This window comes from Salmo salar, chromosome 13 (assembly GCF_965601325.2).
Source record: "Salmo salar chromosome 13, fSalSal1, whole genome shotgun sequence".
NCBI lineage: Eukaryota > Metazoa > Chordata > Actinopteri > Salmoniformes > Salmonidae > Salmo > Salmo salar.
This window is the reverse complement of record NC_138303.1, coordinates 75490786-75518476: the sequence shown is the minus strand read 5'-3', so window position 1 is coordinate 75518476 and position 27691 is coordinate 75490786. Positions and strand designations below refer to the sequence as shown.

The 27691-nt window shown below is 41.7% G+C and overlaps 1 protein-coding gene across 5 annotated transcripts in view; it reads left to right on the top strand.

The window, feature by feature from the left end:
• Window positions 1–27691, top strand: part of LOC106567682 (transcriptional regulator Erg-like) — a 104913-nt gene that overhangs the window by 50106 nt on the left and 27116 nt on the right. Inside the window, exon 1 of one of the 5 annotated variants that reach the window (XM_014137251.3) lies at window positions 15298–15511. The exons of the other annotated variants lie outside the window; for them this stretch is intronic. Coding sequence (XP_013992726.1) covers window positions 15494–15511 — 18 coding nt within the window. The 5' untranslated portion in view covers window positions 15298–15493. Of the gene's footprint in view, window positions 1–15297; window positions 15512–27691 lie in introns of those variants that run through there. 5 annotated transcript variants of the gene reach the window in all.

Below are 27691 nucleotides of genomic sequence, written 5' to 3'. Positions count from 1 at the left end.
ATCTGGTGACTGAGACGGCCATGGTATACGGTTTACATCGTTTTCATGCTTATTAATGTCACAGTATCCACAGAAAATGGTGCCCCTCCTCGGCCGGGCGGCGCTCGCCGGTCGTCGTCGCCGGTCTACTAGCTGCCGCCGATCTGTGTTTCTGTGTTCATTGTGTTTTGTCTGTCTAGGTCCGCACCTGTTGTCATTTCTGTCATTAGTGGGGGGGTATTTAGTTTGTTCCTTTGGGGTTGTGTGTTGTGCGGGATTGTTTGTTTGTCAGCGGGTTTACGCTGTGGCCGTTTCTTCTCTATCGTTTTTATATTGGAGGATTTATTTTCTCGCCGGGCTGCGCCCCGTGCGTGATTTTCCCTTTGAGGATTACCTGTTTCCCTTTTGGGTATTGTACACTCCCAGTGCCTTTTGATCACCTAGTGTTTGGGTGTGAATAAACTTCGAGCTACTGGACGATATCTCCTGCATTTGACTCTACTCCTTCCTCCTGCCCTAAGTACCCGTGACAATTAAATCATTCAGTGACCATTCGTGCCCTGTGGATGGGGGCATTGTCATCCTATAGCCATGGTAGCCAAAATAATAGCCTGCCCAGTATTTTTATGCCTGAACCCTTAGCATGATGGGATGTTAATTGCTTAATTTCTCAGGAACCACACCTGTGTGGAAACATCTGCTTTCAATATACTTTGTATCGGTCATTTACTCAAGTGTTTCCATTATTTTGGCAGTTACCTGCAGGTTGCCAAATAATGTAAAAGCATCTCTTGAGATATGAATTCAAAAGAAGCATGACAATAGACCATTGATGCTTTCACCATCATGCCCCATTTATAATATAATATTTCATAACCTGCTCAGCATGATACAAAGCAATACAGGAGGACTACATCCATTGTTTATTGTTGACTTGGTCCTGGCTGAATATACAGTATAAATTGGCAAGGTGACGTGAGAAGGCAGGAATTCTGTCCCTCTCCCCTCCTGGCCATGGACATTCTTTCCTGCTTCGTGGCTTCACCCCGCCAGTCTTGTGGCGAGACTCATGGAGGGCTGGCGTGCCAGTGGTCTGTGTCTAGCCGAATGAAATATGTCAGAGTGGCAGGCAGTCTCCCTGGGTCTCTGCCCTTGTGATAACACAGGTAGACTTATAGGTAGCTACTTCAACCTGGATGGCTAGAAGAGAAGAACGGGTCCCCTTCAAGAATACGGTACCTTCCATTGGTGTATAGAGAATAATGAATTATGGAGGAAGAACAGCACTCTTCCTTAATCAACTTAAAGGAGTTTAGCTGGAGAGGAATGTACAGTACCAGTCAAAAGTTTGAACACCCCTAATCATTCAAGGATTTTTCTTAATTTTTCGACATTGTAGAATAATAGCGAAAACATCAAAACTATGAAATAACATATATGGAATCATGTAGTAACCAAAAAAGTGTTTTTTTTTATATATTTGAGATTCTTCAAAGTAGACACCCTTTGCCTTGATGACAGCTTTGCACACTCTTGGCATTCTCTCAACCAGCTTCATGAGGTAGTCACCTGGAATGCATTTCAATTAATAGGTGTGCCTTGTTAAAAGTACATTTGTGGAATTTCATTCCTTCTTAATGCATTTGAGCCAATCAGTTGTGTTGTGACAAGGTAGGAGTGGTATTGTCACGACTTCCATCGAAGGTGGTTCCTCTCCCTGTTCGGCCGGCGCGTTGCCGGCCTACTAGTCATCACTGATCCCTTTTTCCTTTTCTGTTTGTTTTGTCTGTGGTTCTTTCACACCTGTTTTTCATTTGCCTTAATTTCTGTTTGTATAATTACCCCTGTTTGCCTGCCTAGGTTTGTGCGGGATAGTTCATTGTGATGTTGTTCGCTAAGGTTGTGCCTTATTGGTTCTCACGTATTTTTCATAGTAGGTATAAGTTTAGGAGTGTTGTTTTTTTGTTTCCCTCCTTCCGTGAGTTACTGGTTTTCTCTGTAGTTAAGAGCGTTTGTTTTGGTATTGTACCTGACCTGTATGTTTATGGGACTTGCCTATTAAATACGCATCTCGGACATCTCTGCTCTCCTGCGCTTGACTCTTTCACCTACCTCTACACAATCTCGTCACAGGTATACAGAAGACAGCCCTATTTGGTAAAATACCAATAACAGGTCAAATAAGCAAAGAGAAAAGACAGTTTAAGACATGATGGTCAGTCATGTCTTAAAGTGCAGTCGCAAAAAACATCAGGAAAAGGAAGACCCAGAGTTACCTCTGCTGCAGAGGATAAGTTCATTAGAGTTACCAGCCTCAGAAATTGCAGCCCAAATAAATGCTTCACAGAGTTCAAGTAAGAGACACATCAACATCAACTGTTTAGAGGAGACGTGAATCAGGCCTTCATGGTCGAATTGCTGCAAAGAAACAACTTCTAAAGGACACCAATAAGAAGAAGAGACTTGCTTTGTCCAAGAAACATGAGCAATGGACATTATACCGGTGGAAATCTGTCCTTTGGTCTGATGAGTCCAAATTTGAGATTTTTGGTTCCAACCACCATGTCTTTGTGAGACACAGAGTAGGTGAACAGATGATCTCTGCATGTGTGATTTCCACCATGAAGCATGGAGGAGGAGGCATGATGGTGTGGGGGTGCTTTGCTGGTGACACTTTCAGTGATATATTTAGAATTTAAGGCATACTTAACCAGCATGGCTACCATAGCACTCTGCAGCGATGGGCCATCCCATCTGGTTTGCACTTAGTGGGACTATCATTTGTTTTTCAACAGGACAATGACCCAACACACCTCCTTGTAAGGGCTATTTGACCAAGAAGGAGAGCGATGGAGTGCTGTATCAGATCCACAATCACCGGACCTCAACCCAATTGAGATGGTTTGGGAAGAGTTGGACCGCAGAGTGATGGAAAAGCAGCCAATAAGTGCTCAGCATATGTGGGAACTCTTTCAAGACTGTTGGAAAAGCATTCCAGCTGAAGCTGGTTGAGAGCTTGCCTAGAGTGTGCAAAGCTGTCATCAAGGCAAAGGGTGGCTACTTGGAAGAATCTCAAATATAAAATATATTTTGATTTGTTTAACACTTTTTTGGTTTCTACATGATTCCATGTGTTATTTCATAGTTTTGATGTCATCACTATTATTCTACAATGTAGAAAATAGTAAAAATAAAGAAAAACCCTTGAATGAGTAGGTGGGTCCAAACTTTTGACTGGTACTGTATATCTGTAAAACTTTGGCTTTTCTCATCCTAACAGTTATACTGTCACGTCCTGACCAGTAAAGGGGTCATTTGTCATTGTAGTATGGTCAGGGCGTGGCAGGGGGTGTTGTTTTTGTGTTTTGGGGTTGGTTTATTTAGAGGGGATTTGTTCTAGTTTTCATTTTCTATGTTCGTTTTTATTGTGTGGCCGAGTATGTGTCTTTCGTTGTCTCTGATTGGAAGCCATACTTAGGCAGCCCTTTTTTCCTTTGGGTTTGTGGGTGGTTGTTTTCCGTATAGTCTGTGCACCTTACGGAACTGTTTTGTCGTATTGTTGATTTTGGTTAAGTGTTCACGTTAATAAAAGAAGATGAGCACTTTACACGCTGCGCCTTGGTCCAATCCTTCCGACAGACGTGACATATACCCTACTTTAACCCAAGGTTTTCTTTTAGGATAGTTTCCAGTTTGTTTGCTTGTCTTTAATCTCATCACTGTAGAATCAATACAAATAGATTGTGTAGCTAGAAAGTGAACATGCTGGGCTGGGCTCCAAACGACCTCTCTGAGTTAACTTTTTCCAAACTTTCAACCGCCTCTCCTCCCGGACTGTACAGAGGCAGGTTGTGTGGTTTACCACTTCCTGGTTCACCCCTACACATCTAGGGTGAGATTACTCCTCGACTGCACACATCATGCCTACACTGTAACTTGCAAGGCCAAATGTGGAACACAGTAAAGCCTGATCTGTGCTTATTTTGATATGGTTTAATATCTCCCATTGAAATCAGTGTAGACACGTGCTTCGATGTATTATGAGTCGATCACACACACTGTGGACAAAACCTTCTTTGTATTATGAATGAGTGGCATGATGTTGTGTCTAAAACTGTATCCCATCACTTCAGGGTCAGGTTCCATAGAGCCTGTGCTTTGACTGGTGCCCTGTGCCGTCCAATCCTGTCATATATCATTGTGATGATGTTGCGTAGCGAGATTGGATGGCTCCTGTCAAATAGAAAACACATGACGGTCATGTGGCTTGCCAGAAAGAGCCAGAGAGCGCCCACAGCCCCTTATACCGTCAGCTTCAGGCCAGTGTTTTGTCAAGCAACAGACGAGCCATCATGACCGAAGAGTAAAACATTAATGTTATTTTTAATATAACTGTCTGGCCACAGTGATTAATTCAAATAATATGGTGTTCTCTCTCTCCCTCTCTCTCTCCCTCCTCCTGTATGAATACAATGCTACAGGAGGCTGTGGAATGCTAAATGAGCGTCCATGCAGTGCTGCTGCAGGATACTGCAGGCTGTGTTTAGGTGTAAGTGATCCTTAAATGTCCCCCTTCACTCCTTCAGTCTCAACAGGATCTCTTCTGGGCTGGTGGGATGAACGTGCTCAGTCAGTGTTTTACAGCGCTTAGGAACCGAGATAGAGCTGGGCTGAGGGAAACTAAAAGTTTGAATTAATTTGTATATGCTACTGTTCTTAAATGGAAACAATACATACCCATCAGTTTTGTTTTATACCTAATAGCGAGTAATTTTGCTAACTTTATTTACAAAGTCATTTTCATACATTGAGCTCAAAGCTTTCACGCAGTGGCTTTCGAGAGAGATGAGCAGCTGTTAAATCCAATGCACATTCTTTGAAATGTTGTCTATCTGGATTGTGGGCAGAAACTTTTAAGTCTTTATTTTTTTAATGGGACTACTGAAGTAATACTCACAGTGAATAAGAAACCAATTATTTTATTTATTTGTATTTATTTATTTGCACACAAGAAAATACCCCCAAAAATGTATGATTAAAGGTTTAAAAGGTCAACAAAAAGAACATGAGCAGGAGAGGTAAGAAACCTTGATCTTGCTTGTAATCACCTTCCCCTTTCAATGTTTATAGAACAAAACCATAATAAATAACATAATTAGATTTTTAAGAGAGATAAACAAATGATTGGAGATTTACACAAAGAAGAAGGAAAACATGGTGAATTAGGGGGTAAAGAAGAAAAAATTCTAGTGAAGTGCATAATCAAAATAAAAGGCTGATAACCACACAGACAGTGTGGTGAAGAAGGTGCAACAGCACCTCTTCAACCTCAGGAGGCTGAGGAAATGTGGCCCTAAAACCCTCACAACTTTTACAAATGCACAATTGAGAGCATCCTGTCGGGCTGTATCACCATCTGGTACGGCAACTGCACCGCCCGCAACCGCAGGGCTCTCCAGAGGGTGGTGCGTTCTGCCCAACGCATCACTGGGGGCAAACTACCTGCCCTCCAGGACACGTACAGCACCTGATGTCACAGGAAGGCCAAAAAGATCATCAAGCACATCAACCACCCGAGCCACGGCCTGTTCACCCCGCTATCATCCAGAAGGTGAGGTCAGTACAGATGCATCACAGCTGGGACCTAGAGACTGAAAAATAGCCATCAGGCCATCAGACTGTTAAATAGCCATCACTAGCCGGCTTCCACCTGATTACGTAACCCTGCACCTTAGAGGCTGCTGCTGTCACATTCGTCGTAAAGATGGGACCAAGGCGCAGCGGGAATGTGTATGCTCATCTTCTTTATTTAGAAAAAAACCCAAATAAACACTTAATCAAAAACAACAACAAAAAACAGTCCTGTGAGGCACACAGCTACACACGGAACAACTACCCACAAAAACCCATGGAAAAACACCCCTACTAAATAGGACCTTCAATTAGAGGCAACGAGGAACAGCTGCCTCCAATTGAAGGTCAACCCAATAAACTAAACATAGAAACAGAAAAACTAGAACGAACATAGAAATATACTAACATAGAACATTAACCAAAAAACCCCAAAACACATAAAACAAACACCCCCTGCCACATCCTGACCAAACTACAATAACAAATAACCCCTTTACTGGTCAGGACGTGACAGCTGCCCTATATACATAGACTTGGAATCACTGGCCACTTTAATAATGGAACACTAGTCACTTTAATAATGTTTAAATATTATTTACATACTGCTTTACTCATCTCATATGTACATACTGTATTCTATTCTACTGTATTTTAGTCAATTGCACTCCGACATTGCTCAATCTAATATTTATATACTTCTTAATTCCATTCTTTTACTTTTAGATTAGTGTGTATTGTTGTGTATTGTTAGATACTACTGCACTGTTGGAGCTAGGAACACAAGCATTTTGCTACACACGCAATAACATCTGCTAAATAAGTGTATGTGACCAATACAATTTGATACGCAGAGAAGGCAGGCTAACATGATATAACCAACCCAGAATTATAATACTCGTCATGAACTGTAATCTAACCTACAAATCTTTTATGCACGTTACGCCACTTAGGAGCCTTACTAACATTAACAATAGGTCATAACCATGCTTATAAAGCCTCAGAATGGGTGTACTACTACTCACGCTGTAAGTCTCCATAAATGTCTGTGGCAGCCAGGCATATAGTGTATGTCGGATGGCAGAGGGATGCTGGTTTCCTGCTTTCTCTCTCGTGACCACCCTGCCTCCCCACAGGGCTACCACAGGCAGACCAACAAGCAGACCACCAGCACACAGACTGGGATCTGTTGAACCCTCTGCTCTCAGACGGTAATGGAGGAGCTCTAGCCGTCAGCCAAATGTTAATGGAGTTTATGAGCCCTGTGCCACAGGAGGCACACATACCTGGTCATTAGGCTGAACGTAGAGAGCAACGTTTGGTTGTTTACAGTAGTTTACGTCAGAGGGTGTTCGATGGAGAATCTCTGTTGAGGCCCTTTACTCCACTAGGAGCTGAACACGAACAAGTCATGTAGACATCAGACAGCGCAGAGTGTGAGTCATTCATTGATGGAGGGAGAGGGAGAGAAATGTAGATTGATCGTTAGAGCCTTAACTTGGTCTGCTATGTCAATATTTTTCTTTCAGGTAACACTTCTGCCTCACCTACTTACATGGAGGACTTGTCAGAGTCACGTACCATTGAGACACATCTTAGGAACACTTCCACTTTTACCTGCAGTAGGCTATCTGCCAATGGCCTGCCCTTGTACTGGGATTAACAGAGGATTTCCATTAGCATTAGCCGTGTGCCCAAGTGCTCCACAGTCCACACATACTGTACCCAGCATGTGACCGAGCCCTTCACACTCTTCCTTTATTGTTCAACTCCAAACACACTAGCCCATACAAACAGACATTCACTTGTGACACCAAGCATTTTGCCCAAGATCATCAATATGGCTTTTTACGCACACAAGTCTATAGTGGAGCTTCCTCCTCTTCTGGAGCCCCTGAAGTTGAGGATGTGCTGCGTGGAGGAGGGCTGCTGTATTTATAAACGGGCCAAGTGAAAGTGTGTGTGTGTGTGTGTGTGTGTGTGTGTGTGTGTGTGTGTGTGTGTGTGTGTGTGTGTGTGTGTGTGTGTGTGTGTGTGTGTGTGTGTGTGTGTGTGTGTGTGTGTGTGTGTGTGTGTGTGTGTGTGTGTGTGTGTGCGCGTGCGTTTGTGCGTGTGTGCATGTTTGTGTTAGTGCTGAGCAATTAGTGCTTTTTGAGGTCATGGTTTTCGTGAAATAATTATGAAATAATGACATCCCAAAAAAATACTAGAGCTTTTTTATGGCAATTCCAAAGCCAGATATAGTGAACATTCTATGAAATAGTGAACAGTCAATTGCCAAAACATTAAAAACATTTAATTGCCACTGTCAGGTCCACATTGGGTAGAGATCAATAGAAAAAAAGGAAATTAATATACATTAAATACAATATTTCAGTTGTGTATATTACTTAGTTTTTATTTGATTACTTAATTATTTTTCATTCCTTAAAGTCATCATCTGATCTTTGCTCAGCCAACCAGCCAGACAATCATCTAACATTATCTCAGTGCTCCCCATACACCACCTCAAGCTCAACCTCGACAAGACGTAGCTGCTCTTCCTCCAAGGAAAGGCTTGCCCGCTCAAAGACCTCTCCATCATGGTTGACAACTCCACAGTGTCGCCCTCCCAGAGTGCAAAGAACCTTGGCGTGACCCTGGACAACACCCTGTCCTTCTCTGCAAACATCATAGCAGTGACTCGCTCCTGCAGGTTCATGCTCTACAACATCCGTAGAGTATGACCCTACCTCACACAGGAAGCGGTGCAGGTCCTAATCCAGGCACTTATCCTCTCCCTTCTGGACTACTGCAACTTCCTGTTGGCTGGGCTCCCCGCTTGTGCCATCAAACCTCTGCAACTTATCCAGAATGAAGCAGCCCACCTGGTTTTCAACCTTCCCAAGTTCTCTCATGTCACCCTGCTCCTCTGCACACTCCACTGGCTTCCAGTCGAAGTTCTCATCCACTACAACACCATGATGCTTACCTACGGAAAGCAAGAGGAACTGCCCCTCCCTACCTTCAGGCTATGCTCTTCTCTGTCCTGGCGCCCCAATGGCTTCCCCCTGACCATCTTCCGAAAACATCTGGAACCCTACCTATTCAAAAAGTAGCTTAAATAATACTCCTCTTCACCTCGACCCCCCCCCCCAAATGTTTTTTTCTTCAATAAATAAAAACACTTAACTAGCACTTGAACTTTAATGTGGGGCTATGACAGTCAATTGCAAATTAGTCTGACATAATGTATCTTATCTCAACACCACTAATGAAATGGGTGTGCTTGTTGCATGTTAATGGAGCTTCTCAAAGTCAGGGGATGTGGTCGACTGTGCGCACCTCATCTCTGCTGTCACATCCAACCTGGATCGATATTTGGGTTTAATGTAGACGAGAGCACTGATGGTGCTTTCACGACAACTGGGAATGCAAGGTCAAATCATGATATCAGTGATCATTAGGTCGGAAAGTCGGAGCTCTAGAAAGAGGCCAGAGTTCTCGAGTTGAACAGAGTTCCCGAGTTCAATTTTTTTTTTCCTGAGTTCCCAGTTGTTTTGAATGCACTGAAGTTGGAAGTCGGAGATTTCCAAGTTCCCAGTTGTTTTGAACGCGGCATTAATGCTCAGAGGGAGACAGCAGGGTATTCACTTTGAGTCAGGAACCAAAACTTGTCCACAGTGTCCCGTGAATGCATTAGATCACATGACAGCTCAATCAGCTGTTCGATTTCACTTACCAGCATGTCAACTGAGCCTGGATCACAGTCAAATGGATTGGAGAGTAGGTCCCAAAGTGCTCTTCGAAGCATTGTAGGTGGGCATTCATCACTCGTGTGGGGACACTTACTGATGCTGTTTTCTGTTAGAAACATGCACAGCCAAGGGAAGGGGGCATGGTTCACTTTTAAAAGACTCTCTCCTATAATAATTATTTCCTCTGAATCCACTGATTCTGTCACTCACCTGTAGAATGTTTTTGTATTTCCCCTGCACACTTGCGTTCAGTTTGTTCAGTTTCCCAAATTGTGTCTTACATAGGCACGGAGACACATTTCCTCTGACAACAGTTCCTCTTTCAAACACTCCCCCTCGATAACCACCAAGCCTCAGTGTGAAATAGAATGTTGTTATGCTCTAATCCCATATCTCCACATAGTTTTGCGAACAGGAGTGTGCGCAGTGGATGTGGTTTGATGTAGTTTATAATCAAAGTTACCTGCTGCAGTATATCTCAGAGTTCTGTGCTCAGCTCTTTTGCCGCCAGTTGCTCTCGGTTTATCATACAATGCGTCCATATGACAGAGGGAAACACATTCATAACTAGAGTGCAGAGGCCTGCCTGCCGTCCCGCCATAGATGAAGCCCCATCTGTGCAAAAGCCCACCATTCAATCCCGTGGAATCAGTTTTTCAACAATATAGCCTGCAGCACACTGAACATCCCCTGTTCCGTTTCATGCTTGAGAATCATGAGACAGAACAACATGTCCTCGTGAATAGCATCCCCCGACATGTATAGCGAACAAAAGTCAAAATCTCTGCCCTCACAGCTAACATCCATTTGGAGATCATGAGCTGGGGAGTTTTTGAGTTGTTTAGTCTGAGTTTCTTCTTGATTGCTAGCAATATCATACTTAAAAAAAAAAATATCTGACAAAGATATTGATGTGAGTTTCTGTGCCTTTGCCTCTCCACACATTGTTTTCACCATTGTAATTGCAGCCGGTAATATCAAAGTCTCTACAATAGTGTGTGGTTTCATAGCGTAGCGGGCCGAGCGATTCACTGTAGAAAAGATTCAAGTGCAACGGTCAAGTGCCGCCTTATCCCATGATCTAAGGGTGCTCTCTGGTTGAATTTTCATTTAGATTTTAAAGGTTAACAACATTACAATGATTTTGAGATACAAAGACGATATTATAATACATATTCTTTTTTGTATATAAACTCAGCAAAAAAAGAAACTTCCCTTTTTCAGGACCCTGTCTTTCAAAGATAATTCGTAAAAATCTAAATAACTTCACAGATCTTCATTGTAAAGGGTTAAACACTGTTTCCCATGCTTGTTCAATGAACCATAAACTAATGAACATGCACCTGTGGAACGGTCATTAAGACACTAACAGCTTACAGACGGTAGGCTATTAAGGTCACAGTTATGAAAACTTAGGATACAAAAGAGGCCTTTCTACTGACTCTGAAAAACACCAAAAGAAAGATGCCCAAGGTCCCTGCTCATCTGTGTGAACGTGCCTTAGGCATGCTGCAAGGAGGCATGAGGACTGCAGATGTGGCCAGGGCAATAAATTGCAATGTCCGTACTGTGAGACGCCTAAGACAGCGCTACAGGGAGACAGGGCGGACAGCTGATCATCCTCGCAGTGGCAGACCACGTGTAACAACACTTGCACAGGATCGGTACATCCGAACATCACACCTGCGGGACAGGTACAGGATGGCAACAACAACTGCCCGAGTTACACCAGGAATGCACAATCCCCCCATCAGTGCTCAGACTGTCTGCAATAGGCTGAGAGAGGCTGGACTGAGGGCTTGTAGGCCTGTTGTGAGGCAGGTCCTCACCAGACATCACTGGCAACAACGTCGCCTATGGGCACAAACCCACTGTTGCTGGACCAGACAGGACTGGCAAAAAGTGCTCTTCACTGACGAGTCGCGGTTTTGTCTCACCAGGGCTGATGGTTGGATTCGCGTTCATCGTCGAATGAATAAGCGTTACACCGAGGCTTGTACGCTGGAGGTGTTGGATGGTCCTTCATAGTCTGGGGCGGTGTGTCACAGCATCATCGGACTGAGCTTGTTGTCATTGCAGGCAATCTCAACACTGTGCATTACAGGGAAGACATCCTCCTCCCTCATGTGGTACCCTTCCTGCAGGCTCATCCTGACATGACCCTCCAGCATGACAATGCCACCAGCCATACTTCTCATTCTGTGCGTGATATCCTGCAAGACAGGAATGTCAGTATTCTGCCATGGCCTGCGAAGAGCCCGGATCTCAATCCCATTGAGCAAGTCTGGGACCTGTTGGATCGGAGGGTGAGGCCTAGGGCCATTCCCCCCAGAAATGTCCGGGAACTTGCAGGTGCTTTGGTGGAAGAGTGGGGTAACATCTCACAGCAAGAACTGGCGTATCTGGTGCAGTCCATGAGGAGGATATGCACTGCAGTACTTAATGCAGCTGGTGGCCACACCAGTTAATGACTGTTACTTTTGATTTTGACCCCCCCCCCCTTTGTTCAGGGACACATTATTCAATTTCTGTTAGTCACATGTCTGTGGAACTTGTTCAGTTTATGTGTCAGTTGTTGAATCTTGTTTTGTTCATACAAATATTTACACATGTTAAGTTTGCTGAAAATAAACGCAGTTGACAGTGAGAGGATGATTCTTTTTTTTGCTGAGTTTATATATATTTTTTTCTTCAAGATTTTGGAAATTCTCCCATGATCCCATTTTCATATCAGGCGACCCCACATGGGAAGAACCGGCGCAGTGGATTATGGTCATTGTAGTTAATTACCACGTTTCTGCACTGCACTAGGTTGAATATTTGCCTAATGAAAACTACAACTCCCTTCAGCCCAGCATCCCTCATAGTTCAAGACTTTGGCCACATTCACATGCTAGTCGAAAATGTCACTAACTGGTTGTAGTTATACACGTGTTCAACCAGTTAGCAAGACAGACATTTCAGAGTTTCCTAGTTCCAACTAGCACGTGAATGTGGCATGAATTTCTCTCATGAATGATTTGATTTCTCTCTAGAGAAACGGTGCGTTGAGCTCACAAAAAAAACATAATTAGATGCAATTCCAGTAATTGAACCGACGTCGATCAATAGTTGTTTAATAAGCGAAACTCCCCCGAAATGTTGGTTAATCACAGTACACAGGATATTCCTATGAGAGGGAGCAGCCCGGCTTCCCAGCCCCCGTGGAGGTTGTGCTTCCAGGCAAGAGCTGTTGGAGATGGGGTGGAGGGTAGGGGAGTAGGAGGGTGGCTGGGGGGTATGCTAAAGATGGGGTGAGGGAGATGAGATGGAGATGGGGTGAGGAGGGGGATATGTTAGAGATTAATATAGTGGAAAGGGATATGGTGAAGGGGAGTGAGGGGGTCTGGTGGTAGTGGGTGGGGGGTGGGGAGTAATGGAGGTAGGATGACTTTGATTTGGTGAGTTTGGAGGGTTGGGATGGTTGAGGTGTGTGCTTGTGTGTGCGTGTGCGTGTGTGTGTGTGTGTGTGATGGGGGGGGAGGGGGAGTGGAAGCTTGCACACCAAGCTTCCATTTCCCAGGGGATTTATGGCTGATTTAAGATACATTTGGGCACTTAATAGGCACTAACAACAGTATTTGAGATGGGAAAAATATATTTTTAATGAAGTTGAACATGTGTTCTTTATGACAGAATGTTAAAATTAGATGAAATCAAACATTTTGTGTGTGTGTGTTTGTGTGTCGGCAGTGTTGGGCGGCCCAGATTTAGTGGGAGAGGGGAACAGGGGTTATATCCTACAGACTTCCTGCAGAAGGCCATTAAACTAGTCAGACAACAGGAGAGATTAAGGGAGAGAGAGAGAAGCAGAAACTTTTTGATAACTAGCACATTTTCTGATCTTTTGATGGATTTTTCTCTTCCTGCTCTTCTTTGATGTAATGTTATCTTGTGATCATCTGTTGAAAGACAATGCAAAATATTTGCAACATTTCAAAGTCTTACAAAATGCACACCCATCAATAATACTTGAAATCACAAGTTAAAAGTGCAATCATGTGTTTGTTGGTTTTGGTACAAAATAATACAGTTAATGTATTTTGCCCCCTCCCAAACTCAATTTGTTGCAAAAACAACAGACTTGTATTCAATAGCAGATAGTGGTCACATATCAGGTGTTAAATTACTAAATTTCTTTCAAAATAGAGAAAACACTGTTCTTGTCATAGCCACTTCCTCTCTTTGTAACTGATATGATGCAAAGCCACAGTCGGTTTACAATGCAATGTGAACTCTTGTCGTGCTGTCTCGGACCACAGAACCACTGCGGTCAGTAGAATGGAGTCCTACTGAGTGTAGGGCTTGCAGGTTTGAACCGTGGTTCTACCGCACACCTGAGAGTGGTCTCAGGTCAGAGGTCACAGTGCAGCTGGGTATGCCCCCGCCTGTTTTGTGTGTGTGTGTGTGTGCGTGTAATCAGCGTACAGGACCAGGGGTGGTTAGTCACAAGTGTTTTGACAGAGGTCGGCAGCAGGATGTCAGGCTGCGCTCTGATTTCCTCTCCTTTACTTGCTCCTTGACTCCACCTCCTTATCAGGGCTGCTCAGCTTTGCTGCTTTCTCACCTCTAGTCTTCAGACCCAACCAGACCCTCCTGAAGAAAGGAGGGGCTGAGCCGCTCACATCCCTTTCTCTATTCAATTACCATTAAAGGTAAAATATCAAATCATTTCTGTGTTACAATTAAGAACCCTACTGTGACTGTTTTCAATTAAAATAGTCAAAAATAAACAAATAGCTTCTTAGCAGAGATACATTTCTCAAGCAAGAATTTTGCTAGGACTTTCTGGGAGTGGTCTGAGTGGGGAAAAACTGGAAACTGGAAACTAGCTGTTATTGGCAGAAAGGTTTGTAACTCTGTTTTGTATCGATCTATTAACTAATTTACTACCTGGTGATGTCCCCATTCAGGCCAAAACTCCATCCCATCAAAACAGGTATTTTCAAACAGTTCTTACACTGAAAGGGCATTATCATAATTTTCATTATTTCACAGTATTATTCCAACCTCATAGTGTGGAAATATATATAAAAAATAAGAACATCATGTTTTTGACTGCACTGGGCATTTAATTGCACAAACCTCTTTTTTTACTCATCACATATGCTGCTGCTACTGTTTATTATCTGTAATTTATTATTCTTAGTTACCTTGTACCCCTGCACATCGACATGGTACTGGTACCCCATGTATATAGCCAAGTTATCGTTACTCATTGAGTATTTATTATTACTTTTATTATGTTTTACTTTTCTATTATTTCACTATTTTCTTTCTCTCTGCATTGTTGGGAAGGGCCCATATGTAATAATTTCACTGTTAGTCCACACCTGTTGTTTACGAAGCATGTGACAAATAACATTTGATTTGATTCGATTTGAATTCATTGTGAGGATGTTCAGTTGTTCTGTTTATTATGCAGGTAGTCTACTAAATTGAGGCATAAATGTGACCTGACATGCTACTCAATTGAGTTTATGTAAGTAGAATATATAAAAACCTGATTTAAAAAAGTGTGTAGTAATGTTGAAATGTCCCTTGTTCAAAAGTGGTGAAATGAGCTTCTCGAAAGTGTTGAGTGCTCTGTGCCAAGGTTAGTGACGTCCTCAATGTAGCTATCCTCAACTGTTAGGCCTCTAGAGAGGCTCATGGCAGGCAAGCGTGTCAAGTATGGACCGTAGGATCAGACATCTGCATCCTGTCATGGGTTTATGTCTGTCTGAGACACACACAGACACACACTTCGCACCTGCCTGTGTCAGTAGAGACCCCCTCAGATCAGCCTTCTTGGCTAGTTCCCCCCTACAACCTTACCCCTCCTTACTAAAAAATAAAACTTCTAAACACACATCATCAAGAATAACAACTTTTTTTAATACTTCTTATCTCCTCACTCCCAAATATCCTGTTTCTTCGAGTTGCGGTGGCCAGAACCAATAGAAACCTCTTCCTGCTATTGGCTGACTTCACTTCCCAACGTTAGCACAATCTCATCCGCCCCAAGCGACGCTTAGTGGAACCTTAACTAGCTTGCTGTCCAGAAAAAAATTATATTCCAATTTATACCATTGTGTTTTACCAGGATTGAAAGGTCCTGAACAAATATGGCCAGCACCATCAAGGTAAATCCATTTTAGAACGCTTTCGCAAACTTTTGGGATTTTATTGGTCATTTTCTGTAATGCTTGGGCATTGTCTTTAGTTTGTGTGGCACTGTACAGAAATATTTACCAAACAGGCAGGGGTAACACCCTTCTGCCATAGTGGTACGACAAGATTTCTTTGCAAATGTCCTTTTTCCTATTCGGCTGGCCTGCACTGTTTAAAAAAATCTTTAGGGTAATGACAGAATCTGCGATTTCATTCTTTCGGATACTAAGGTGATTTGAGCTGGCTTGTCTTTTAAACAAATGAAGCAGACTTTACATTTTTATCCATTATTATTTAGAGGGACACCACTATTTAAGTTAAAATATTTTTGATGTGATATTTTTACCAAAGAAAATCAAATAATTTGTATTGTTCTCTATTTTGTTTCAGCGAAGTCATGCAGTTTGATATGTCCTATGTTTTCTGAGATTTGCACATTTTCGTACAAAGAACCATCTAAGAAAATGATGCTTTGAACTGAAAAATGCAATCCCGTTCTGAAGAAACTGAAAATTATTGGAGGTTTACATTTTCTGAAGACTTTGTCATGCTATTGTTGCATTAATGCCTATGTTCACATCAAAATCTAAATTAATTGTAAATAGTTGTAAATACTGTAGTAGTAAATAGTTAATACTTTGATATGGCTATCCTAGTCTATCAAGTAACTAGCTTTGTGTAGTTACTGTAAGAAGACTTATAAGACAATGGACAGAGGAGGAAAGCAGCAATTGATGTCTCAACCACATACTGAACAAACTGGCTAGGGTGTCTAAGTCACCTGGAAACTTAATTAAACACGGCATCTAAGCTTTCCAATCTCTAGTGCATCTGCCAGTGTCAGCACAAAGATGTTTACAACCTGATCCTAAACACAGTGTGAACAATAAAACAAAGGCAGGGAAGCAATAATTGCATAATCAGCTGTCTTGCTGGCATTGGATGTAAACAGTTGCAGTTTGGGAGTAGAATCCAAATGTTTGGAGAGGGAGCTTGTTCCTTTGTGACCTGTTATATTGTGGCACTGGTTCTGCGGTTCAGTTGAGGTCCCAGGGAGAAAGGAGTGTGACCGCTGTTTATAAACTCCTTCTTGGTGCTTTGGCTGGCTTTGTGTGGAACTGATTTAGAAATGTTAAAACATTGTTAAAACAGTTCTAAAGCAGGCTGCTTTGTCGTCGACCTCCCCCTGTTAACTTTGGCAGGGTTAATTCCAGTTATCAATGCTTCTTCTGGTTTGTACCTGATGGAGATACATCATATTTTATGGATTGCTATAAAAAAGATTCCAATCAAATCAAATTGTATTTCTCAGATGTGCCGAATACAACAGGTGTAGACCTTACAGTTTACTTACAAGCCCTTAACCAACCATGCAGTTTTAAGAAAAATAAGTGTTAAGATAATGAAAAAATTCTAATAAAAGAAGAAACTAGAAAAATAACAAATAATTAAAGAGCAACAATAAAATAACAGTAATGAGGCTATATACGGGGGTACCGGTACTGAGTCAATGTGTGGGGGCACAGGTTAGTCGAGGTAATTCATATAATATGTACATGTAGGTAAATTGACTATGCCTTTCAAGCACCTTTTTTCAAATCATCATTAGAGTCGCATCAAGCAGCCTTACAACGTATTAAAAATCTAAACATATAGCCCAACGTTTGTAGAACAACTAATTTCTTTGTTAACCTGTTAGGGCTAGGGGGCAGTATTGACACGGCCGGATAAAAAAACGTACCCGATTTAATCTGGTTACTACTCCTGCCCAGTAACTAGAATATGCATATAATTATTGGCTTTGGATAGAAAACACCCTAAAGTTTCTAAAACGGTTTGAATGGTGTCTGTGAGTATAACAGAACTCATATGGCAGGCCAAAACCTGAGAAGATTCCATGCAGGAAGTGGCCTGTCTGACAAGTTGTTGTTCATCTTGGCTCTTTTTATTGAAGACTGAGGATCTTTGCGATAACGTGACACTTCCTACGGCTCCCATACATCCCATAACACATTATCGCGTTTGGCAAGTGGCCGATCAGAGTACTATGGGCTTAGGCGCGTGCCCGAGTCGACCCCATGCTTTATTTTCTTTCGTCTGTTTACCTAAACGCAGATTCCCGGTCGGAATATTATCGCTTTTTTACGAGAAAAATTGCATAAAAATTGATTTTAAACAGCGGTTGACATGCTTCGAAGTACGGTAATGGAATATTTAGAAATGTTTTGTCACGTAATGCGCCATGCTCGTCACCCTTATTTACCCTTTCGGATAGTGTCTTGAACGCACGAACAAAACGCCGCTATTTGGATATAGCTTTTAAAATAGCTTTTCGGTGAAAGCACATTTTGCAATATTCTCAGTAGATAGCCCGGCATCACAGGGCTAGCTATTTAGACACCCATCAAGTTTAGCACTCACCAAAGTCAGATTTACTATAAGAAAAATGTTATTACCTTTGCTGTTCTTCGTCAGAATGCACTCCCAGGATTTCTACTTCAACACCCAATGTTGTTTTGGTTCCAAATAATCCATAGTTATATCCAAATAGCTGCGTTTTGTTCTTGCGTTCAAGACACTATCCGAAGGGTGTGTATCGTGACAAAAAATGTCATAATATTCCATTACCGTACTTCGAAGCATGTCAACCGCTGTTTAAAATCAATTTTTATGCGATTTGTCTCGTAAAATAGCGATAATATTCCAACCGGGAGACCTCGTTTTCGTTCAAACACTGAAAATAGAAAATGGAGTCTTCACATGCACGCGCGCGCCAGTGTCATTGTTCTCAGAACGACCACTTTCCAAAACCCCTACTGTTTTTCGCCCATGGACTGCAGAGTCATCATTCCATGTTCTGACGCCTTCTGAGAGCCTATGGGAGCCTTAGAAAAGGTCACGTTATTGCAGAGATCCTCTATTTTTGATAAAGAGGCTATAGAAGGACAAGAAATGGTCAGACAGGGCACTTCCCATATAGAATCTTCTCAGGTTTTGGCCTGCCATATGAATTCTGTTATACTCACAGACACCACTCAAACAGTTTTAGAAACTTTAGGGTGTTTTCTATCCAAATCAAATAATTATATGCATATTCTAGTTTCTGGGCAGGAGTAATAACCAGATTAAATCGGATACGTTTTTTATCCGGCCATGAAAATACTGCCCCCTATCCTAAACAGGTTAACTGCAACAATTTATTTATTTAAAAAGTATAAATATATATATTTATAATATATATATATAATAATATAAATATTATTATATATATATACATAAATATATATATATTATATACATATATATATTATATATATATATATATATATATATATATATATATATATATATATATATATATAATACTTTAAAAAAACGTATTGACACTATTGGAAAATCATACCTAGGGAATTTCGAAATACCCCAGGATACGGTATATACAGTATATATAGCATATACGGTATACCACCCAACCTTAGTGGACAGTCTATAGTCTTAAACAGTGTTTTTTCTGAGGCCAGTGAGTTGGGGCCTCTAGTATCTAATAGTATGTAGTACACAGCTAGTAAGAAATGTTCACAGAACATAAGGGAACATTTTTGAAGGGCCATTTTTTATATCATTCAGATAACAGATCTTATCCCTAACCAATCAGAAATGTTCATGGTAGACCTACCTGTTAACTTTGCATGGTTGTTATTGTTTGAAAAGAAAAAAAAAGAAAAATGGTTCAAAATGTGTTAGTCCATAGCCGCTTCTTTAGTCCTCAATGTACAAATATAAATAAGAACTAACTTCATACATTGTACAAGATTTCAAAATGAAAAGTATGTCATCGATTCATTGAGTCAACCACAGGATATCAGGACACAAACAAAACAGATTATCATGCCCGCCTGCGGACAGAACTGAGACAAACAATGCAGATGCCGTGTATGTGTGTGTGTAATGCACATACCAGAGGGGAATACAGGAAGTTGTGGCCAACCAATCTCTGTAGCACTGTGGCTTTGTGTCTGAGGCTGTGGCCAAACTTTGTCACTGACCTATGGAAATAAATGCACCCATAATTTTTCAAACCAGCTTTCCAAGCTTATTGTGGGCCACAGCCAAGTTTCACACTGTATTATAGTTTCACACATCACAAGTGGCCTGTCCCACACGCAACAGCTCCGTCTCTTTCTCAATAACATGTGTTTCTGCCAAATCGCCAGGTCGCAATTGTAAATGAGAACTTGTTCTCAACTTGCCTACCTGGTTAAATAAAGGTGAAATAAAAAATAAATAAAATCAAGACCTCTGAAAATTATTCATCATAGGACATCGACGATGCAACAACATTCATTCTGTTCTGAAACAAAACACTCTTTCCAGCAGTAATGTACAGACCATACTGCTTTTCTATGGCTTTTGTGGAAATGTAACACAGGAGATCTTCCTGTTTTAAGAAGAATGTATCTTGTGTTTTGGACTAGTAAGGTTTGTCTCTGTCAAGTCATAGTAGGGTTCATATACGGTCAATGAACTAAGCAGACCAGACACAGCTGCTAAGGCACTGGTGCCTATGGGAGACTCACCTTGTTAAGTAGACCAGAACTGATATTTATTTTCAATGGTAAGCAGCCTGAGTTGGACATCTTCATTCATCCACCATCTTTGGTGGAATCAGGGTGGGGGTTGCTAAAACAACATCCAGAATGGTTGCCCCCCAGTGGTGTAGTGTTGCCTGGAGATATGGGTATACTCTAATAAAACATTTTTTTAAAAGGGCCCACCCGGCAAAGGAAAGGAGCCCTTTAAAAAAAATTATATGAGAAACAGTGACATACACTCTGAATGACAAAAAAATTATCATTCCCGTATTGGTCTTTCATAGTCAGGCCAACCCAAGCTGTACTGTGCAAGTAGGCTAATAGTATGCCTACTATTGAAAGAGATGAATGAGGATGTCAACAGAGTCAGAAATTCATAGGTTTGCCCTCAAAGTCACACTTTTTTAATAGAAAAACAACAACATTTGATCTTCTAAGTCCATAACAATATGCAGAAATCCCTCCTCCATTTCCTGGCTGCTAAGATTCTAATAGTTCGCATAATTTCAGTTTATGTGAGAAAACAAGCAAGTATAGTGTAGAGCAGTGGTTCCCAAACTTTTTATAGTCCCGTACCCCTTCAAACATTCAACCTCCAGCTGCGTATCCCCTCTAGCACCAGGGTCAGTGCACTCTGAAATGTTGTTTTTTACCATCATTGTAAGCCTGCCACACATACACTATACGATACATTTATTAAACATAAGAATGAGTGTGAGTTATTGTCACAACCCGGCTCGTGGGAAGTGACAAAGAGCTCTTATAGGACCAGGGCACAAATAATAATATAATAAAATCAATAATTTTGCTCTTTATTTAACCATCTTACATATAAAACCTTATTTGTTCATTGAAAATTGTGAATAACTCACCACTGGTTAATGAGAAGGGTGTGCTTGAAAGGATGCACATAACTCTGCAGACACAGGTCTGTGCCTGTATTGAATTGTCATGCTAGTGAGGGCCGAGAATCCACTCTCACATAGGTACGTGGTTGCAAAGGTCATCACTATTGAAACAGTTAAATGAGGCTGTCAACAGAGTCAGAAATTCATAGGTTCGCTGCCCATATCATTGCATAGTGCAGAAAATAGCGTTCAGGGGCCTTGCATTAACAAAGTTAACCATTTTCACTGTAGTGTCCAAAACGTCTTTCAAGCTGTCAGGCATTCTTTTGGCAGCAAGAGCCTCTCGGTGGATGCTGCAGTGTACCCAAGTGGCGTTGGGAGCAACTGCTTGCACGTACGTTACCACTCCACTATGTGTCCCTGTCATGGCTTTTGCGCCATCAGTACAGATACCAACACATCTTGACCACCAACGTCAATTTGATGTCACAAAGCTGTCCAGTACTTTAAAAATATCCTCTCCTGTTGTCCTGGTTTCCAGTGGTTTGCAGAAGAGGATGTCTTCCTTAATTAACCCCCCATAAACGTAACGGACATATACCAGGAGCTGTGCCAGGCCCGCCACGTCTGTTGACTCATCCAGCTGTAACACATATAATTCACTGGCTTGTATGCAAAGCAGTCATTGTTAAAAACATCTCCTGTCATGTCACTGATGCGTCATGAAACAGTTGTTTGATGAAGCAATTGTCTGTATAGTTTTTTTTTGCCTTTTCCCCCAGCATTGTCCCAGTCATATCCGCAGCAGCAGGAAGAATGAAGTCCTCCACAATAGTATGGGGCTTGCCTATCCTAGCCATTCGGTAGCTCACCATATAAGACGCTTCTAGCCCCTTCTTATTAATGGTATCTGTTTCTTTTATACATGTCTTACTACTCGAAAGTCGTCTTAATTCTCACTCAAAAAACTCCTAGGGCTTATTTTTCAAATTGGCATGTTTTGTTTCTAAATGTCTGCTCAAGAGTGAAGGTTTCATCAAGTTGTGAGATAGTACTTTATCACATATAACACACTGTGGCTGAGGAAATGCACTACTCCCAACATAAGTGAACCTCAAATCAATGTAGTTCTCATCATATTTGCGCCTCTTCGATGGTCCAATGTCCCTGTCTGTTGTTCGGTGCTTTCCCAGGTAAGGAGGCAGTAGCTCTTCGGCTGCATCAGATTCACAACTGTCAGTGTCCATGCTAGCTGGGCTAACAACAAATGTAGAATTACTGATGCTAGCATTGGATGTGCTCGTGGAAGCAGAACAACTTGTGTCGTCGACAGGTGCAGATGTACAGTAGTATTGCTGGTAGTAGCAGTACTACCAGTAGAGCTGGTATGTGTCTCTATGGACACGGGCCTTACTTTTTTTAACCATTAATCGAGCAAACAGAATGAGCAGCAGCTACGTTTGGCTATATACGGACCGTTAGTGGAATTCCTGTGAGAGAGTAACGGTTAATGTGATTGGATGCTAATTATTTTACAAGGCTACCAGCATTTGACATTGTGTTGTTATTTGATTGACGCAAATAATCATGATATCATTCTGCCAGGTATGCATATTTTATTTATTTTTTATTTAACCTATATTTATCCAGGGAGGACTCATTAAGATTTGGAATCTCTTTTTCAAGAGCGTCCTGGCCAAGATAGACAGCACCAAGCCATTACACAATTAGACAGACAACATGAACAACTACAGGAAATCTAGTAAAAAACCATAGATTTCACAAGAGAATATCAAAATCATAAAACAGCTAATTAAAAGCATAGGCTACTTTGAAGCTAGTTAACATTTAATTGAGGTTTTTGGGAAAGCCTTTCCATCTAACAGAAGATGGTTAGGCTAGGGCTGTCACGAAATTTCGTAAGGTGGTGATTTTCAAGCAAATAACTGTCAGTCTCACGGTAATTGACCGTTTATTAACATAAACACATTTAGCATCTCCTAGCTTCCACACATAGCCTACAAGCCACTGATGCAGACCTTGGAACATCTACATTTTGAAAAGTCTAATAAATCCATGTAATATAGCCTACACCTTCACAATAAATACATTATTTATTTTAGACAGGTCTAAATAAACATGATATAAAGAAAATGTAGTCTATTTCAGAAGAACAGAATAGCATACTCTGAGTTGTCTTTATGTTAGGTCCTTATCTGGCTATGCCAAATGGCTGTGGGCTACACTAGCTCATTTAGCAGACAAGATTTGCTTAGGATTCTGTGGCATTCATTTATATTATTTTATAATATGAAGAAAACAATTAAACAAAGCTGAATAAAATAGAAAGGATATTTTCTCCAAACGATTTGAGGGAGTGCGCACATGCGGCCGTTCTGTGTTGAGTGGTTAACCTCTCTAGGGTAGGTGGCACCAAATCGTCCCACCTACGTAACAGCCAGTGTAATCCCGTGGCGCGTTATTCAAAAACCTCAAAAATGCAAAAACTTCAATTTTTCAAACATATGACTATTTTACACCATTTTAAAGACAAGACTCTCGTTAATCTAACCACACTGTCCGATTTCAAAAAGGCTTTACAATGAAAGCAAAACATTAGATTATGTCAGCAGAGTACCCAGCCAGAAATAATCAGACACCCATTTTTCAAGCTAGCATATAATGTCACATAAACCCAAACCACAGCTAAATGCAGCACTAACCTTTGATGATCTTCATCAGATGACAACCCTAGGACATTATGTTATACAATACATGCATGTTTTGTTCAATCAAGTTCATATTTATATCAAAAACCAGCTTTTTACATTAGCATGTGACTAGCATGTGACTAGCATGTGACTAGCATTCCCACCGAACACTGCCGGTGAATTTACTAAATTACTCACGATAAACGTTCACAAAAAGCATAACAATTATTTTAAGAATTATAGATACAGAACTCCTCTATGCACTCGATATGTCCGATTTTAAAATAGCTTTTCGGTGAAAGCACATTTTGCAATATTCTCAGTAGATAGCCCGGCATCACAGGGCTAGCTATTTAGACACCCAGCAAGTTTAGCACTCACCAAAGTCAGATTTACTATAAGAAAAATGTTATTACCTTTGCTGTTCTTCATTTTACATTTACATTTTAGTCATTTAGCAGACGCTCTTATCCAGAGCGACTTACAGTAGTGAATACATACATTTCATTTTGATTTCATGCATTTTTTTTTTTTTTGTACTGGCCCCCCGTGGGAATCGAACCCACAACCCTGGCGTTGCACACACCATGCTCTACCAACTGAGCCACAGAATGCACTCCCAGGACTTCTACTTCAATAACAAATGTTGGTTTGGTCCCAAATAATCCATTGTTATATCCAAATAGCGGCGTTTTGTTTGTGCGTTCAAGACACTATCCGAAAGGGTAAGTAAGGGTGACGAGCATGGCGCATTTCGTGACAAAAAAATTCTAAATATTCCATTACCGTACTTCGAAGCATGTCAACCGCTGCTTAAAATCAATTTTTATGCCATTTTTCTCGCAAAAAAAGCGATAATATTCCGACCGGGAAAGCGTGTATACGTACAAAGAGAGAGAAAATAAAAACATCTCGTGCCCTCGTGCACGAGCCTGAGTCTCAGAGTACTCTGACCGGCCACTATCCAAACGCGATAATGTGTTTCAGCCTGGTGCTGCCTCGATATCATTCAGCTTTTTCCCGGGCTCTGAGAGCCTATGGGAGCCGTAGGAAGTGTCACGTTACAGCAAAGATCCTCAGTCTTCAATAAACAGAGACAAGAAGAACAAGATCTTGTCAGAGAGGGCACTTCCTGTAAGGAATCTTCTCAGGTTTTTGCCTGCCATATGAGTTCTGTTATACTCACAGACACCATTCAAACAGTTTTAGAAACTTTAGGGTGTTTTCTATCCATATATAATAAGTATATGCATATTCTAGTTACTGGGTAGGATTAGTAACCAGATTAAATCGGGTACGTTTTTTTATCCAGCCGTGAAAATACTGCCCCCTAGCCCCAACAGGTTAAACAGCAAATGGAGGACACTTTTCCTGTGCCAGTCAGGTAGGCTATACTTCTGTTGTAAAGATAAGCAATGTGCTTAATATTATGAAAGTTGAGAAATAAGTATAGTAGGCCTAGCCTATAGAAAGCTGATGGGATCAATAGAAGCTATCACTCTGTTTTTGATTTTTGAATACATTTGCATTGATGTCAGAGTGATTTGAGGGACAATAGAGTGCTGAGTACCAGGCAGTTAGCAAGTTTGTTAGGCTACTAATGACCATCAGCAGCATCAGAGCTTGGAGAAGCCTAATTACCGTGAATAAATGGTCACGTTGAATTTGACTGCCTTCATGACTTGTGACCACTGTGTGGCGGTAATACGGTCACCGCAACAGCCCTAGGTTAGGCCTATCATTAGCATCATTATTTTGGAACATTTGCATGTAAGCCTACTGCCGGGTGCACATTTATGCTCAGTATTTTGATACGCATCGTGGGGATTAGGAAGTGAGTATACCCAATGCCCACTGAAAACTAAGCGGGTATACGGCATATACCCTCCACTACATCACTGATGCGCCCGATGGCAGGAGGGGGAAGTGTGAGGCCTTAACCTGCACTACTGACGTTACGGAAAGGTTGACTGCCCATTGTCCTGCTGTGTAAAAATGGTAGGAGGTACTCCCTTCCACTCCCTCCCTTTTTCTCTCTATTTCTCCCTCTCTTCATCCGCCCATCAACTCCATTAGTGTTTCAAGTCTTTCGGCCACAATCAAAATGCCGATGGACGAGCACTTCCTCTTGTGCACTCCCCACCTCCTGATACCCCTCCTGCACTATCAGAAACTTTCAATGCAGGAAATGCTGGGAGAAGGGGAGCTTCCTGTGAGCAGCCACACCACACCATATCTCATTGGGAAGGCTTCCTGGGACATTCTGCATGAATGAGTCCAATCCAATTGCCTTATTGAGAGGGACTACAGGACTAGAGGGACTAATACACTGTGGCTATGGCTCTGTATGTTACTTTATATGGTCAGAATTACCCAGGAGACACTGGAGCTAAAGGGACAGGTTTTGGAAGGAATGTTTTACAACAAAATGGCCACCAAAAAGTACTGTAAACCAGCTCAGGCTAACATTATTTTGACTGTTACTAAATGTGATTTGCACAGCATTATATGAGGTGAAATTAACAGTGTACTACACCAATTTTCCACTTATAAAGCTCAATATTTATGGAGTATAATCTACTATAAATGCCTTGGAGGGGCTCAAGTTCTGATTTGAACCAGCTGCCCTCTGGTCACCAGTTCATTTCCCTACCCAGAAGGCCATGTTGCTGCCCATTTGAGTGTCAGCCCATGGAACTCCACTACATGCTAGCATAGAGGACCTCCCTGAATGTATACATTATATGACTTATTTTCTGGTGGATTCAGTGTTCAGTTGGAACACTGGGCTTAGAGCAGCCTGTTTCTTCACTGCCTAATTCGATGTTCATTTTCTTTGGCCCGGGACACTAAGGTTGTGAAACAATCTCTCACTTTCCTCAGAAGAGGGATAATGGGCCATAGAGGAATGCACTGTACTGAGTTTGGGGCAAGACAGACTCTTGTGCTGTTGTGCTCTCCACTAGTTTAGTCATGTTGTTTTCTCACATATTCCCGTTGGCTTCATGACGGCCAAATATTTTCCAATAACTACTTTCCAGTGTTTTCCGTAACTTGTTTCCCAGACACAATGTAAACTGACTGCATTAAAATGCCACTCATTGGTTTTAACCCACACGTTTATCAAAAATCCCAGCTGTGATTGATGACAGATTTCTCAGTTAGCCTGTCAGTTGGTTGCTTTTTGGTTGGTTCCTGGCTTTATAGTCTTTTACATAGGATAATGGCTGAACATACTGTAAGCTGTGAGTGGATTTAGTTTTGTTCTGTTTGTGTTGGATGAACAAAAGCTGTGTGTGTGTGTGCCCCTTGTTCATGCTGGCTGGGGTCACCTCATGTATATCATGTTCTGCTGTCCTCTATCTCTAACCACTGGACCCTCTTTCTCTATTTTTCTTTCTCTCTTTCTATGTTGCTATCCCTTTCCATCTCTCTCTCTCTCTGCCCCCGTCTCTCCTTCCTCTCTCAGGTGAGGGTCAATGTGCCTGGCCTGCTCTGCTCTGTAATGTGGTTTGCAGCTGACATATCAGGGAAGACCAGTCCCCACTAGAATAATCTGCTTTCCGAGAAGGCTTCCTTTTCCTCCTAACTGATTTGAGGCCAGCTTCTTGACCTGTCACCAGATCAGGGCGGGTCACTTACTCCGAGATGTTCAAGGGGCACTCCTTCCGCAATAGAGAGAGAGGAGGGGCAGGTTAAGGAGGGCTAAGGAGCACAGAGGAAGGAACTAAGGAAACGGTGGGACTGTAACCAAAATACAGTGTTTTGGCAAAAGGGATTTAACAACAATACTGGGAAAATTAGAGACAGGTTGCCACGTCATGGCATTTGTGGGAAAAGGTGTATGCTTGTGTTAGTCATAGGTGTTTAATGGACTTGGTAACTGTGGGGTCCCATTGATTTGTTATGGACGAGAAGAAACAGCAAGAACTTTGAAATATACTGCTCAAAAAATAAAGGGAACACTTAAACAACACATCCTAGATCTGAATGAAAGAAAT